This window comes from Hyaena hyaena, unplaced genomic scaffold, assembly GCF_003009895.1.
Source record: "Hyaena hyaena isolate Hyena2069 unplaced genomic scaffold, ASM300989v1 scaffold_321, whole genome shotgun sequence".
Taxonomy (NCBI): Eukaryota; Metazoa; Chordata; class Mammalia; order Carnivora; family Hyaenidae; genus Hyaena; species Hyaena hyaena.
The window spans coordinates 1,905,459-1,919,806 of NW_024080953.1; the positions used below are offsets into that span (position 1 = coordinate 1,905,459).

Consider the following 14,348-nt stretch of genomic DNA (forward strand, 5'->3'; position numbering starts at 1 on the left):
AGAAGATGGAGAAAAATGTGGGGAGAAAATTTTATTTGAATAAATAATAGATGAAAACTTCTTGAATCTGGAGATGGAAAGAGAAACTCAGATTCAGGAGACACAGAGAGCCCCCAACAAAATCCACACCAAAGCACATAGTAATTAAAATGGAAAAAAAGTAGTGATAAAGAATTTTAAAAGCAAGAAGAGAAAAAAAATAGTTACATACAAGAAAAACACCATAAGACAACTAGCTGACTTCTTAGCAGAAACATTGTAGTCCAGGAGGGAGTAGAATGATATATTCAAAGCGCTAAAAGGAAAAAAAAAAGTTGCAACCAAGAATCCTTTATCCGACAAAGCTATCATTCAGAATTGAAGACAGTTTGCTAGACAAACAGAAGTTAAAGAAATTCATGACCACTAAACCAGATTTACATGAAATGTTACAGGGGACTCTATAAGTGGAAAGGAAAGACCGTAAGTAGGAGTAAGAAAAGTAGGAAGCACAAAAGCAGTAAAATTAAGTACATCTATAAAAATCAGTCAAAGGATTAAAAATAAAAGGATATAAAGTATGATACCATCTACCTAAAACATGGCAGAGGAAAGGAATAAAAATTTAATGCTTTTAGAATGGGTTCAAACTTAAGTGACCATCAACTCAATAAAGACTGCTACATGCATATGGTGTTACATACAGACTTAAGGTAACCACAAATCAAAAATTGGTAACAGATATGCAACAACTAAAGAAAAGGGTATCCAAGTATATCAACAAAGAAAGCTGGCAAACCTTGAAAGAGGAGGACAAGAAAGGAATACAAGAACTACAAAAACAACCATATAACTAACAAGATGACAATAAGTACATACCTAGCCAAAATTACTTTGAATGTAATTGGACTAAACACTCCAATCAAAAAACATAAAGTGACAGAATGGATAAAAAAGCAAGGCCCATCTATATGCTGCCTAAGCAAGACTCATTTCAGACTCAAAGACACATGCAGATTGAAAGTGAAGAGATGCAAAAGCATTTATCATGCAAATGTAAGTAAAAAGAAAGCAGAGGTAGCAACACTTATATCAGGCAAAATAGACTTTAAAACAAAGACTGTAACAAGAGACAAAGAAGGACACTACAGAATTATACATCCAACAAGATATAAGAATTGTATAAGGGAACCATCCAACAAGAAGATAGAAGAATTGTAAATATTTATGCCCCCAACATGAATGCACCCAAATATATATAGCAGCTAATAACAAATATAAAGGAAGTACTCAATAATATAATAATAGTAGGGTACTTTAACACCCCACTTACATCAATGGATGTAATCCAAACAGTAAATGAATAGGAAACAGTGCTATGAATGACACATTGGACCACATGGATCTAACAGGCATATTCAGAACATTCCATCCTAAAACAATGGAATACACATTCTTTTCAAGTGCACATGGAGCATTCTCTAGAAGAGATCACACATTAGGCCAGCAACAACTCTCAACAGGTTTGGAAAGACTGAAGTCACACCACACATCTTTTCCAACCACAGCACTATGAAACCAGAAATCAACCACAAGAAAAAAATCTGGAAAGACACATTATAGGCTAAATAACAAGCTACTAAACAATAAATGTGTCAACCAAGGAATCAAAGAGGAAATCAGAAAATACATGGAGACAAATGAAAATGAAAACACAATGGTCCATAATCTTTGGGAGGCAGCAAAAGCTATACTAAAAGGGAAGTTTATAGCAATTCAGGCCTACCTCAAGAAATAGAAAAATCTCAAACAAACCAGCCTTCACCTAAAGGAACTAGAAAAATAACAACAAAAAATCCAAAACCAGTAGAAGGAAGGAAATAATAAAGATTAGAGAAGAAATAAACAAAATAGAAAATTAAAAAAAACAATAGAACAGATCAATGAAACCAGGTCCTGATTGTTTGAAACAATAAACAAAACTAATAAACCTTTAGCCAGACTCATAAAAAAGAGAGAGAGACTCAAAAATACAAAATCAGAAATGAAAGCAGAGGAAAAAAAAAACAACCAACACCCCAGAAATACCAAAGGGTTAAGAGAATATCATGAAAAATTATATGCCAAACTGGACAACCTAGAAGAAATGGAAACACAATAACCTCTACAAACTGGATAAGAAAGAATTAGAAAATTTGAACTTACTGATCACCAGCATGGGAAATTGAATCAGCAGTCAAAAAGCTTTGATAAACAAAAGGCTAGGACCAGACAGCTTCACAAGTAAATTCTACTACCACACATTAAAAAAAAAAAGACTTGATATCTATTCTTCTCACACTATTCCAAAAAAACAGAAGAGGAAAGAAAGCTCCCAAATTCATTCTATGAGACCACCTATACCCTGATACCAAAATCAGATAAAGACACTACAAAAGGAGAGAGAGAGAGACAACATTACAGGCCAGTATCTTTAATAAACATAGATACAAAATCCTCAACCAATATAAGCAAACCAAATCCAAGAAATCATTCACCACAATCAAGTGGAATTTCTTCCTGTGATGGAGGGTGGTTCAGTATTTGCAAATCAATCAATATGATACATCACATCAACAACAGAAAGTATAAAAACTATATGAGTATTTCAATAGATGGAATAAAAGCATTTGACAAAGTACAACATCCATTCATTATAAAAACCCTCAACAAAGTAGGTTTAGGGAACATAACTCAACATAATAAAGGCCATATATGGAAAACACATTGCAGATATCATACTCAATGTTACTGAAAGACTTAGCCACAGCAGAAAGAAATAAGAGGCACCCAAATTGGTAAGAAAGTAGTAAAACTTTCACTACTTGCAGTTGACAAGATATTATATAGCAAACTCTAAAGACTCCACCAAAAAAACTAGTAGAACACATAAATTAATTCAGTAAGGTTGCAGAATACAAAACCAATATATAAAAATCTGTTGCATTTCTATACACTAAATTATTATAGCAGAAAGAGAAATTCAGAACACAGTCCCATTTACAATTTCACTAAAAAGAATAAAATATCTGGGAATAAACTTAACCAACGATGTAAAAGACCTCTACTCTGAATACTATGAAACACTGATGAGGGGTGTCTGGCTGGCTCAGTCAGTTGAGCATCTGATTTTGGCTCAGGTCATGATCTCATGGTTCATGAGTTTGAGCCCTGCATGGGGCTCTCTGTTATCAGTACAGAGCCTGCTTTGAATCCCCTGACCCTATCTCTCTGCCCCTCCCCAACTCATTCTCTCTCTCTCTCAAAAATAAATAAACATTTAAAATACTGATGAGAGAAACTGAAGATGACGCAAAAAGAAAGGCAGTCCATGCTCATGGATTGTGAGAACAAGTATTGTTAAAATTTCCATATTACACAAAGCAATCTACAGATTTAATGCAATCTCTATCGAATTACGAATGGCATTTTTCACAGAGCTAGAAATAATCCTTAAATTTATATGGAATAATAAAAGACTCCAAAGAGCCAAAGCAATTAAAAAAAAAAAAAAAAGAACTAAACTGGAGGTGTCATAATCCTAGAATTCAAGATATACTGCAAAGCTGTAGTTATCAAAACAGTATGGTACTGGCACAAAAACAGACACAGATCAAGAGAACAGAATAGAAAGCCCAGAAATAAACTCACAATTATATGGTCAACAAATTTTCCATAAAGGAGGCAAACATATATATTGGGGAAAAGGCAGTCTCCTCAACAAATGGTACTGGGAAAACTGAACAGCTACATTCAAAAGAATTAAACTGGACCACTTTCTTACACCATACACAAAAATAATTACTCAAAATGGATTAGGGACCTACATGTGAAACCATAAAAATCCTAGAAGAGAACATAGGCAATATTTTGTCTGACAGTGGTCACAGCAACATTTTTCTAGATAACTGTCTCCCGAGGCAAAGAAAACAAAAGCAAATATAAACTACTGGGACTACATTAAAATAAGAAGCTTCTAGGGTGCCTGGGTGGCTCAGTTGAGTGTCCAACTTTGGCTCAGGTAAGGGTCTCACAGTTTGTGAGCTGGAACCCCACGTTGGACTCTGCACTGACACAGAGCTTCCCTGGGATTCTCGCTCCCTCCTCTCCTTGCCTCTCTCCCACTCACACTTTCTCTCTTTCTCAGAATATACAAACTTAAAAAAAAAAAAGAAGCTTCTGCACAGCAATCAATAGAACTTAAAGACAACCTACTAAATGAGAGAAGATATTTACAAATTACCTATCCGATAAAGGGTCAGAATGTCCAAAACATATAAAGAACTTATATAGTCAACACCGAAAAAACACATATAATCCAATTAAAAATGGACACAGAAGACATGAACAGACATTTCTCTAAAGAAGACATCCAGATGGCCAATAGACACATGAAAAGATGCTTAGCATCACTCATCAACAGGGAAATGCAAATCAAAACCACAAGGAGATATTTCACACTTATCAGAATGGCAAAAAGAACAAGAAACAAGTGTTGGGAAAGATGTGGAGAAAAAGGAATCCTCATGCACTGTTGGTGGGAATGCAAACTTCTGCAAAAACTGTTTAAGACATCGTGTAGTTTCCTCAAAAAATGAATACTAGAATTACCATATAATACTGGGTATTTACCTGAAGAACACAAAAGCACTAATTTCAAAAGGTATGTGTACCCCTTTGTTTACAGCAGCATTATTTATAATAGCCAAATTATGGAAGCAACCCAAGTGTCCATCCACAGAATGGATAAAGAAATGGTGTATATATACACCATGGAATATTACTCAGTCATAAGAATGAATGAAATCTTATCATTTGCAACAACATGGATAGAGCTAGAGAGCATAATGCTAAGTGAAATAAGTCATAGGAAGATAAATGCCATATGATTTCACTCATATGTGAAATTTAAGAAACAAAACAAACCAATAAAGAAAAAAGAGACAAACATAAAAGACTCTCAACTATAGAGAACAAACTGGTGGTTACTAGATGGGAGGTGAGTGGGAGGCTAGGCAAAACAGGTGAAGGGGATTAAAGAGTACACTTATCATGATGAATGCTTAGTAACATATAGGATTGTTGAATCACTATAGTGTACATCTAAAACTAGTAGAGTACTGTAAATTATACTGGAATTAAAATTTTTTAAATTTTTTTCCCAAAAATTATAGTGCAACAGCAGGACAGTACATAAACAAATGAGTGTGGCTGTTTTCTAATAAAACCTCTTTAGAGTCACTGAAATTTTAATTTATATAAATTTCACATTACAAAACAAATTTTTTTCATCCATTTTAAAAAGTAAAAATCATCCGTAGCATCCAAGCTATATTAAAAAAGGCAATAGGCCAATTTGACCTGTGGATCATAGTTTGGCAATACTAACCTAGAGTTTTAGTACTTGCTTCTTTTTTAAAAAATTATTTTTAGGAACTCGACATCTAAAACTTTTAATTATATATTTTTCTCTTTTTTTGCTCATCATACTCTTAAACCTTGCTTCTTGTTTTGAGACCATTTTTCTCCTTATTGAAGTATATTCTTTAATCTTCTTTTATTCAGATTGAAAGCTAACATTTTATAGACGCTTATTTATATGCTAGGCACTGGTCTAATAAATACCCTACATAAATGAATTTACTTCATCTATACAATATTCTATGAGATAGATCCTATGAAATGCCCTATCCCATAAAAAGTCTTTATTTCACCTTCACTCCTAAATAATAGTTTGGTAAAAGAATTCTAGATTTGCAATTCTTTTCCCATAGCACTTTAAAAATAATACTATAAAATGTCAATTTGGTGTTTGCCCCTTTGTAGGTAATCTGACTTTTCTCTCCAACAGCCTTTTCAGTGTCTTCTTTGTCCTGTATTAGTAGGTATGAATTTTTTAAAATTTGGGGCACCTGGGTGGCTCAGTCGGTTAAGCGTCCGACTTCGGCTCAGGTCATGATCTCATGGTTTGTGAGTCCAAGCCCCACATTGGGCTCTGTGCTGACAGCTAGCTCAGAGCCTGAAGCCTGCTTCAGATTCTGTATCTCCCTCTCTCTCTGACCCTCCCCTGCTCACGCTCACTCTCTCGCACACGCTCTCTCTCTCTCAGAAATAAATAAAACATTAAAAAAATTAAAAATTCATCCTGGTTGGTCCTCAATGAAATTTTTCAACCTGTGGGTTAACATTTTTCTTCAGCTCTGGGAAATTAGCCATTATCCTTTCTTGCATTGCTTCTCCACCATTCTCTCTACTTTTAATTTCTAGATCTTACAATCTAATCCCCCAAGGCTCCTACCTTTTTATTTTTTTTAATCTTATTGTACTTTTGCATGTTGCATTCTGGAATACTTGTTCATTTAACCTTTCATTTCACTAATTTGTTCTTCAGCTCTGCCTACTTTACTACTAAAGCTCATTTTATTTCAAACTTCATAGTTTTCCTTCCCAGTGATTCCAACTGATTTTTTTCATAGCTTATGAAAAAAGAGCTTATACTCTTGTTTCATATTTCTCCCCCTTTATCTCTTTGAGGATATAAAAAGTACTTCCTAAGTCCTTTTCAGACTGTTCCATTTACTCTGTTTGCTCAGGAAATAATTCTTCCTTTATTTATTTATTTATTTATTTATTTATTTATCACTCCAGGTGTCTGTGTTCCTTAGGTGCTTTGTGATTCTTGGATTGAGATCATCTGTAGATTTCTCTCATGAGTACTCCGGGCAGTAGCACTCTTTGACCTGGCAAGAGAGACAGCTCCCCAGTCTCCTTCTTTAGAGCCCTACCCTTCATCACAGTTCAACAGACTATGCCCACCTGGAGCTACTCTACTCTTATTGACCCTGGAATTTCTTGAACAAATGGCCCATGCTTGCTTCCAAATTCTATATGGACCTCCTCCCAGGATTCAGACTTCTGAGAGCAGACTATATGCTGCTGTTTGTTCACTCTTAAGCCCAAGGGGTGGCCAAGTGGCAGGGATGTGTACACTGAGATTGGAAAAACAAGGTAAGGTAAATCACATGCACACATGACAGGCCCCTCGGGATGTAGAACAGAGCCAGAGAAAAAGGCAAGCCACAGGCAGCCTTTCCCCTTGCTACTTACCTTCCACCACAGAATCCCAAGGAATCCTAGAATTTTAAACTTGTCCTTTCAACTTGTTATAAAGATATATTTGTGAAAAATACAGAACATATTTTACTTAATAGATATTAACTTGATTTATAATATTTAAACATCTATACATATGGCATGTGGGCCTCCATTTAAACTCCTATTCAGGGCCTCACAAATGAGGAAGTAGGCCTGACTCACAGCAGTTTTTATTGACACTTCAGCCTCTGTATTGGAAGGCACTGGGCTTCAGTACCACCTGTGGTCAAGAGAAAAGGCTTGCTTCCTCTAGTCCAGACAGGTAACTTGGATCTAGCTCCCCACTATCCCAGTCCCTGCTCACCATCATAGATTCTCAGCTACTTTTTTCTTTTAGGACATAGTCTCCACTTCTGAAGTATGGAAATTTTTACTTTAAAAAAAAAAAAAAAGTGTGGTTATGTGTTTATTAGTGTGTGTGGGGGGGGGCATATTTTAGGTGCTCAGAGCAGAAGGGAAAGGTTTCAGCTTATTTTTAATCTGCCATCTAGGCCTGAAAGTAGAGCCTCTGCTATAAAGTATGGATGTCAAAAATGCTTCATCTGAAATCATAAGGTGAGGCAGGAAACAAGAATCAAAACTAGAGCTCAGATATGAAAGTCTTCATTGCCTATGACACAGATTTGATCACAGCAAATCATCACACCTGGGAAACAAAATTAATCTCATTTTAATAAAAATCATTATAGCGTACCAACTATCTCCATAACCTGGGAGGAGGTGGCCTCTCTGGTCCTCAGTTTCCCAGATACAATCAAGTGAGTTCAACAAGCTAATGTTCAGTCATTTCTAAAAGCCCCTTTTCTTATTAATTTTTCTAAGTTCACATAATATAGGCCTAGGTCAGATTTTAATGCCATCTAAGAGTGAATTTCTGAGCCTAAACTATATTAGCATTTCAGAGGTAATATCAAAAGAAATCATCTAGGGAACCTGGATGCCTTAGTTGGTTAAGCATCCGACTTCAGCTCAGGTCTCAACCTCGCAGTCTGAGTTTGAGCCCCGTATTGGGCTTTGTGTGACAGCTCAGAGCCTAGAACCTGCTTCAGACTCTGTGTCTCCTCCTCTCTGGCCCTCCCCTGCTCACACTCTGTCTCTCTCTCTCTCTCAAAAATAAATAAACAATAAAATTTTTTTAATTAAAAAATAAATCATCCAAATTATCCAAAAGAATATGTAAGAGAGCTTTGGTAAATTGCAAGATATTTTAGCAAAGATAATACTGTTATAGATGTTGGAATATGCATTCAGCATTATACACTCAAAGAAGGCTTATGTGTAAAGAAGGAGTAAGGATTGCTCAATGAAAAGGAATTGATTCACTAGAAAAAAAACAGAACAGGGAGGTGAGTAGTCAGCAAAGCAACCACAAAAATTAAGTCAAAATAAAACTTCAGTCTGCAGGAATAAAGCACAATAAGCCTTCTTACAATGAAAAGAGTATACCTCTCTTTGAACTAAGTATCAGAAAAAGTCCATGAATTAGCTCTGTTGAGCAAGACATTTAAAATAGCAACACTTAATACTACAGTTGCTTCTAAGTACATCATTTCTAGCAACTCAATAGCATGCATGGTTATTAGAACAGGCATCTACAAATATTCAAGACAATTACCAACTCACCCCAAGTAAGAGTAGCCAGGGTCAAGAGCTCAGGGATTGAATCCTGACATACTACATATTCTGGAGAATATGGATCTGTTTGAACTTCAGCATCCCGATAATCGGTCTGAGTGCCCACAGTATACTTTGAAGGGATAGATGGGTACTTAGCAGGAGTAGGAAGAAAAGTATATGGCTCTGTCCTAAGAGGGAAAATTATTTTAAAAATTAAAACCTGATCCAATCACTTATAATACTACATAGTCAATCCTTAGCCTCACTAAGCCCATTGCCCCTTTAAACATGCACAAATTCATGTACCCAGTGTAACCAGGACTGTGACCACTTCAACCAGGACTTAAGAGAACTGCCTTGCTATTCTCACCTGTGCCAAGAAACTGAAGGGATATAAAAGCTCAGGTCTAGGGATGCCTAAGTGGCTCAGTCAGTTGAGCATCAGACTTCAGCTCAGGTCATGATCTCACCGTTTGTGGGTTGGAGCCCCACGTCGGGCTCTGTGATGACAGCTCAGAGCCTAAGGCCTGCTTTGGATTGTGTCTCCCCCTCTCTGCCCCTCCCTGGTTCATTCGCGTGCTCACTCTTGCTCTTGCTCTCTCTCTTTCTCTCAAAAATAAATAAACATTAAAAAAAATTTTAAAGCCCAGGTCTATTCACAGGGTTGAACATAGAGCTATAAAAGGTAGATTCTAACTTGTCATACAGTTACTTCTGAACATGTTTAGAATTGCTACTTCCTAGTTTCTTTCTTCCCTGCTTTTAGTTACACACCAATTTTAGCGGTTTCCCTCTAGAAATACAGGAGCAGAGAAAAAAGAAGAGATGGTTTCTCAGTTTTTAAAAAGGCAAGGCTCTTTCAAGATGGACAAGTCAATAATTAATGCTGGGATCACTTGGTTAATTATGGAAAAGTTACTTCATTCCTTGGGCAAAAATTAATTCAATATATTTTAAAGCATTTAATGTAAAAATGAGACTATAAAAGTACTAATAGGAAACATGTAAATATAACATTTTTGAGTTAAAGTCTTTTTCAGCATGACTCAAAACCCAGAGACTATAAAAGGAAGTGATCAATAGAATTAAAGTTAAGTCGAAACTTCTTCACCTCAAAATGTCATAAACAAATTTAAAATATGAATGGCACACTTAGAAATATGTTTTACAACATATATGATAAAAGCTAAATAGCCTCTCTATACAAAAAGTCCTTGTAAGTCAATAAGACAGTTAAAAACCAAAAGGAAAATGGGTAAAGAACAATCTGCAAAACAAAAAGTAAAACTTCTGACATATGAAAAATTAATAAACATAACTAGTAGTCAAAGAAAAATAAAATAGCAAGATGCTATTTTATTACATCATATATTCAAAAATTAGAAAGATTGAAAATACCTAGCATTGACGAAGTTGTGAAGAAACAGGCATTCTCATAAACTATTGATTGAAATACAAACAGATACAACCTAACTAAAAGGTAACTTATCAGTCTAACCTTTATCTTAAAGGTTATCTTATCTAACCTTTAAAAATACCCTTTTGGGGGCATGTGGGTGGCTCAGTCGGTTAAGCATCTGACTCTTAGTTTTGGTTCAGGTCATAATCTTGTGGTTTATGAGTTTGAGCCCCATATGAGTTTGAGCTTGGGATTCTTTCTCCCTCTCTCTCTGACCCTGACTCTCCTTCTGTCTCTTTCAAAATAAATAAATAAATGGAGAAAAAAAAACTTTTGTCCCAGGAACTGTACTCCTAAGAATTTATTCTATGCTGACAAAAACTGAGGACTGATGGATGTGGGGGGGAGGGGGGATGGGCATGGAGGAGGGCACTTTGGGGATGAGCACTGAGTGTTATGTAGAAACTAATTTGACAATAAACTANAAAAAAAAAAAAAAAAAAAAAAAAAAAAGAATTTATTCTAGAAAATAACTGGAAAAGTATACAGAGATATATGCAAATATGTTCATAAAGTCTGATATGTAAGAGTCAAAATTTACAAACTTTTTTAATGGCCAATTTAAAAAATGGTTACATCTGAGGTTATTAGGCATCAACCTTGGATCCATTATTTTCATCTCATTTTTTTATTCTGGCCTTTTAATTTATTTTTTAGTTTACTTATTTATTTTGAGACAGAGTGAGGCAGATAGAGGTAGAGAGAGAGAGAGGGAGGGAGGGAGAGAGAGGGAGAGGGAGAGGGAGAGGGAGAGGGGGAGGATGAGCACATAAGCTGGTAGAGGAGGGACCGAGAGAGAATCCCAAGCAGGCTCTGTGCTGTCAGCAGGGCTCAATTGATGCAGGGCTCAATCTCAGGAACCATGAGATCATGACCTGATCTGGCTATTTTTAAGTAAAGAAAAAATTTTTAGATTGAGTCACTTAAACATATGCCTACTTTATACATAATTTTTATTAACAAAATATATGATAGCACATATGTGTTAATGTCTTAGTGCTAAACATTGCTTTTTTTCTTTACTTCCCCTAATATCTTTTCCTCCCTTGTCTAACACCCACAGCAGTACCCTCTCTGTATATCCTAGATCTAGAATATATCCTTGAATTATTCTTGAATCTTGCTGTATTTTTATCCACTCTTATTTTTCTACATTCACACAAACACATACAGAGTGTTATTTTATTGTTTTGCTAACATGCAATACTGCATGTTGCTTTTTTGACTAAACCATACTTCATGGAAATCTTTCCCAATCTATTCATGTGGCTCTTTTTCAAGAAAAATAAAACTTAAATGATCACCATAAATAGAAAAACTACATCAAAAATGATGGCATGCTTATAATGAAACTTATGCAATTAAAAGTAACAATGAAATCAGTATTTATACAAAAATGTCCATGATTCAATGTAAAGTAGAAAAAAAGAACATTATGAAGCAGTATGTACAAAAGGAGCACATTATTTTTATTTAAAACCTGTGTTTTGTGCATAGAAAATGCCTAGATGGTTATACAATAAATTAACAATTATTTCTGGATAGTAGGATTACAGAGTTTTTTTCATGTTTTTAGTTTTCTAATTTTTTTTAACTCGGACATGTATTACTATTAAAATAAGTGAAAAACAACATAGCCATTTCCATTTAAAAGAATATGTTTTCTAGTTGGGAAAGAATTGGTTAAATTACATAAACAAAAAACTATAATGGCAAAAAAAAAAGATTTCCATTTTAAAAAATAGTCAAAAGTTAATGTGAGATGTTTACATATAAGCAAAACCTACAGAATTTAGCTCTAAGAAAAATGGATTTCAATATGTTTTAAAACTTTTTTAATGTTTTATTTATTTCTGAGAGAAAGAAAGACAGAGACAGCGTGAGCAGAGAAGGGTCAGAGAGAGAGAGGGAGGTACAGAATCTGAAACAGGCTCCAAGCTCTGAGCTAACTGTCAGCACAGAGCCTGATGCAGGGCTTGAGCCCACAAACCATGAGATCATGACCTGAGCTGAAGTTGGACGCTTAACTGACTGAGCCACCCAGGTGCTCCGAAAAATGCATTTCAAATGAGCTAGAAAGAAGTACCTATTTGGAGGTTCAACCTGTAATGAAATAGCACTTTATTATTTTTTTGTAGTAGTACTTTAAATTGTTATTAATGTTAAATTCTAATGGTATGGAAATCATTTTTTAGCAGCTGCTATGAATTTCTAAAATATGCAGATAATTTAGGTATTTATAATTTCTTATGCTTTCAGCAGAAGTTATTCTACTATAAAAATTCTTACTGAGGAAATAACTTCAAATCTGCTTTATATCATCCCAGATCTTATGATATTATTATATAACACCATTAGTTTGAATCAAGAGAATAAATTGTTTTCCAAATTAAAAATTATACATTTGAGTCATCTGATCAAATATGCTATGATTATGATAAGACCTAATGAGGGGCACCTGGGTGATTCAGTCAGTTAAGCATCTGACTTTGGCTCAGGTCATGATCTTGTGGTTCATGAATTTGGGCCCTGCATCAGGCTCTGTGCTGGCAGGTCAGCCTGCTGCCTTGGATTCTTCTCCCTCTCTCTCTGCCCCTCCCCCACTTGTGCGTGTGTGCTCTCTCTCGCTCTCAAAAATGAATAAACAGTAAAAAAACAAACAAACAAAAAAACACCAAAACTGATGAACCTAAATTTACACATCATAGTCATCCTATAGTGTACGTTAGAGTTCATTCTTGCTGTTACACATTCCATGAGTTGGACAAATCCTTACGTATGTATGTATACATATATAACATTTATCCACCATTATAGTATCATACAGAGCATTTTTACCACTCTAAAAATCCTCTGTGTTCCTTCTATTCATCCATACCCCTTATCCCCCTGACAATAAATGATCCTTTTATAACCTCCATAGTTTTACCTTTTCCAGAATGTCATACAGTTGGAATCATATAGTATGTAGCCTTTCTCGATTAGCTTCTTTCACCAGTCATATGTATTTAAGATTCCTCCATGTCTTTTCATGATTTAATAGCTCATTTCTTTTTAGTGATGAATAATATATTATACTGTCTCCAAGTACCCTAGTTTTTTCCCCCTCATCTCTGTATTTTGCAAATTTTACTATGATATATCTTGGTGTTGGCCTGCTTTTCTTGATTTTGATGGGAGTTCTCTGTGGTTTCTGGATTTGAGGTCAGTTTCCATCCCTTAGATGAGGGATGTTTTCAGCTATAATTTCCTCAAATAAACGTTCTGCTCCTTTTTCCCTCTCTTCTTCTTCTAGGACTCCTATGATATGGATGTTATTATGCTTTATGGAGCTGTTGAGTTCCCTAAGTCTACAATCATGATCCAATACTTTTCTTTCCCTCTTCTTTTCAGCTTCATTATTTTCCATAATGTTATCATCTATATCACTGATTCATTCCTCTGCTTCATTCATCCTTGTTGTTAATACATCAAGTCAGTTTTGCATCTTGGTTACAGCATTTTTTATCTTGACCTAATTTTTAGGTCTTTTATCTTATGTTTCAATGTTTCTTTTGGGATGAATTCCTCCATTTTGGCATTTTTTTCCTAAGTCTCTGCTTCTTCTGTATGTTAGGAAAGCCTGTTATATTCCCTGCTCCTGAGAGTAATGGCTTTATGAAGAGGTAATATACTCTCCAGGGCCTGGCACTTTAGCAAGTGTCTCTGGTGTATACTGTGTGCTGTCTGCTTCTGTGTTTTGGCTGCTCTTTCTCTCAGGTCAGTCCTCTACAGAGTTTCTCCTTGCCTGTAGTGGGAAGTATTTGGACTTTGGCCAGAGTATGGCAAGTTTGACTAGGTGTGCTCTGGTCTGCTTATTAAGAGAGACCTGATATTATTTCCACTAGAAGTGAAGCTTTGCAGCACTCTATGGTCAGTAGATTTGGTGCATGTGAGGAGTTTGTGCTGGTCTTCAAGGGGAGGGTCCTCCTGCTCTGATTCTCAAAAACATTCACCCTAGGAAAGAAGCACCTGCATAGTGCAGTGGGGAAGGGCTTGGTCTAAGTGTTTTAGGCCACCACTGTTGGTGCTGTGTTGCTTATTGAAGTTAGTTTATACT

The 14,348-nt window shown here is 35.5% G+C and overlaps 1 protein-coding gene across 3 annotated transcripts in view; it reads right to left on the reverse strand.

The window, feature by feature from the left end:
- Nucleotides 1-14,348, reverse strand: part of CFAP91 (cilia and flagella associated protein 91) — a 103,281-nt gene that overhangs the window by 62,030 nt on the left and 26,903 nt on the right. For all 3 annotated transcript variants that reach the window (XR_005531179.1, XM_039248887.1, XM_039248886.1), the window contains exon 6: nt 8,797-8,978. Coding sequence is in view for 2 of the 3 variants with exons in the window: in XM_039248887.1 (XP_039104818.1) it covers nt 8,797-8,978 (182 nt within the window). In the remaining variant the exon portion in view is untranslated. The remainder of the gene's footprint in view (nt 1-8,796; nt 8,979-14,348) is intronic.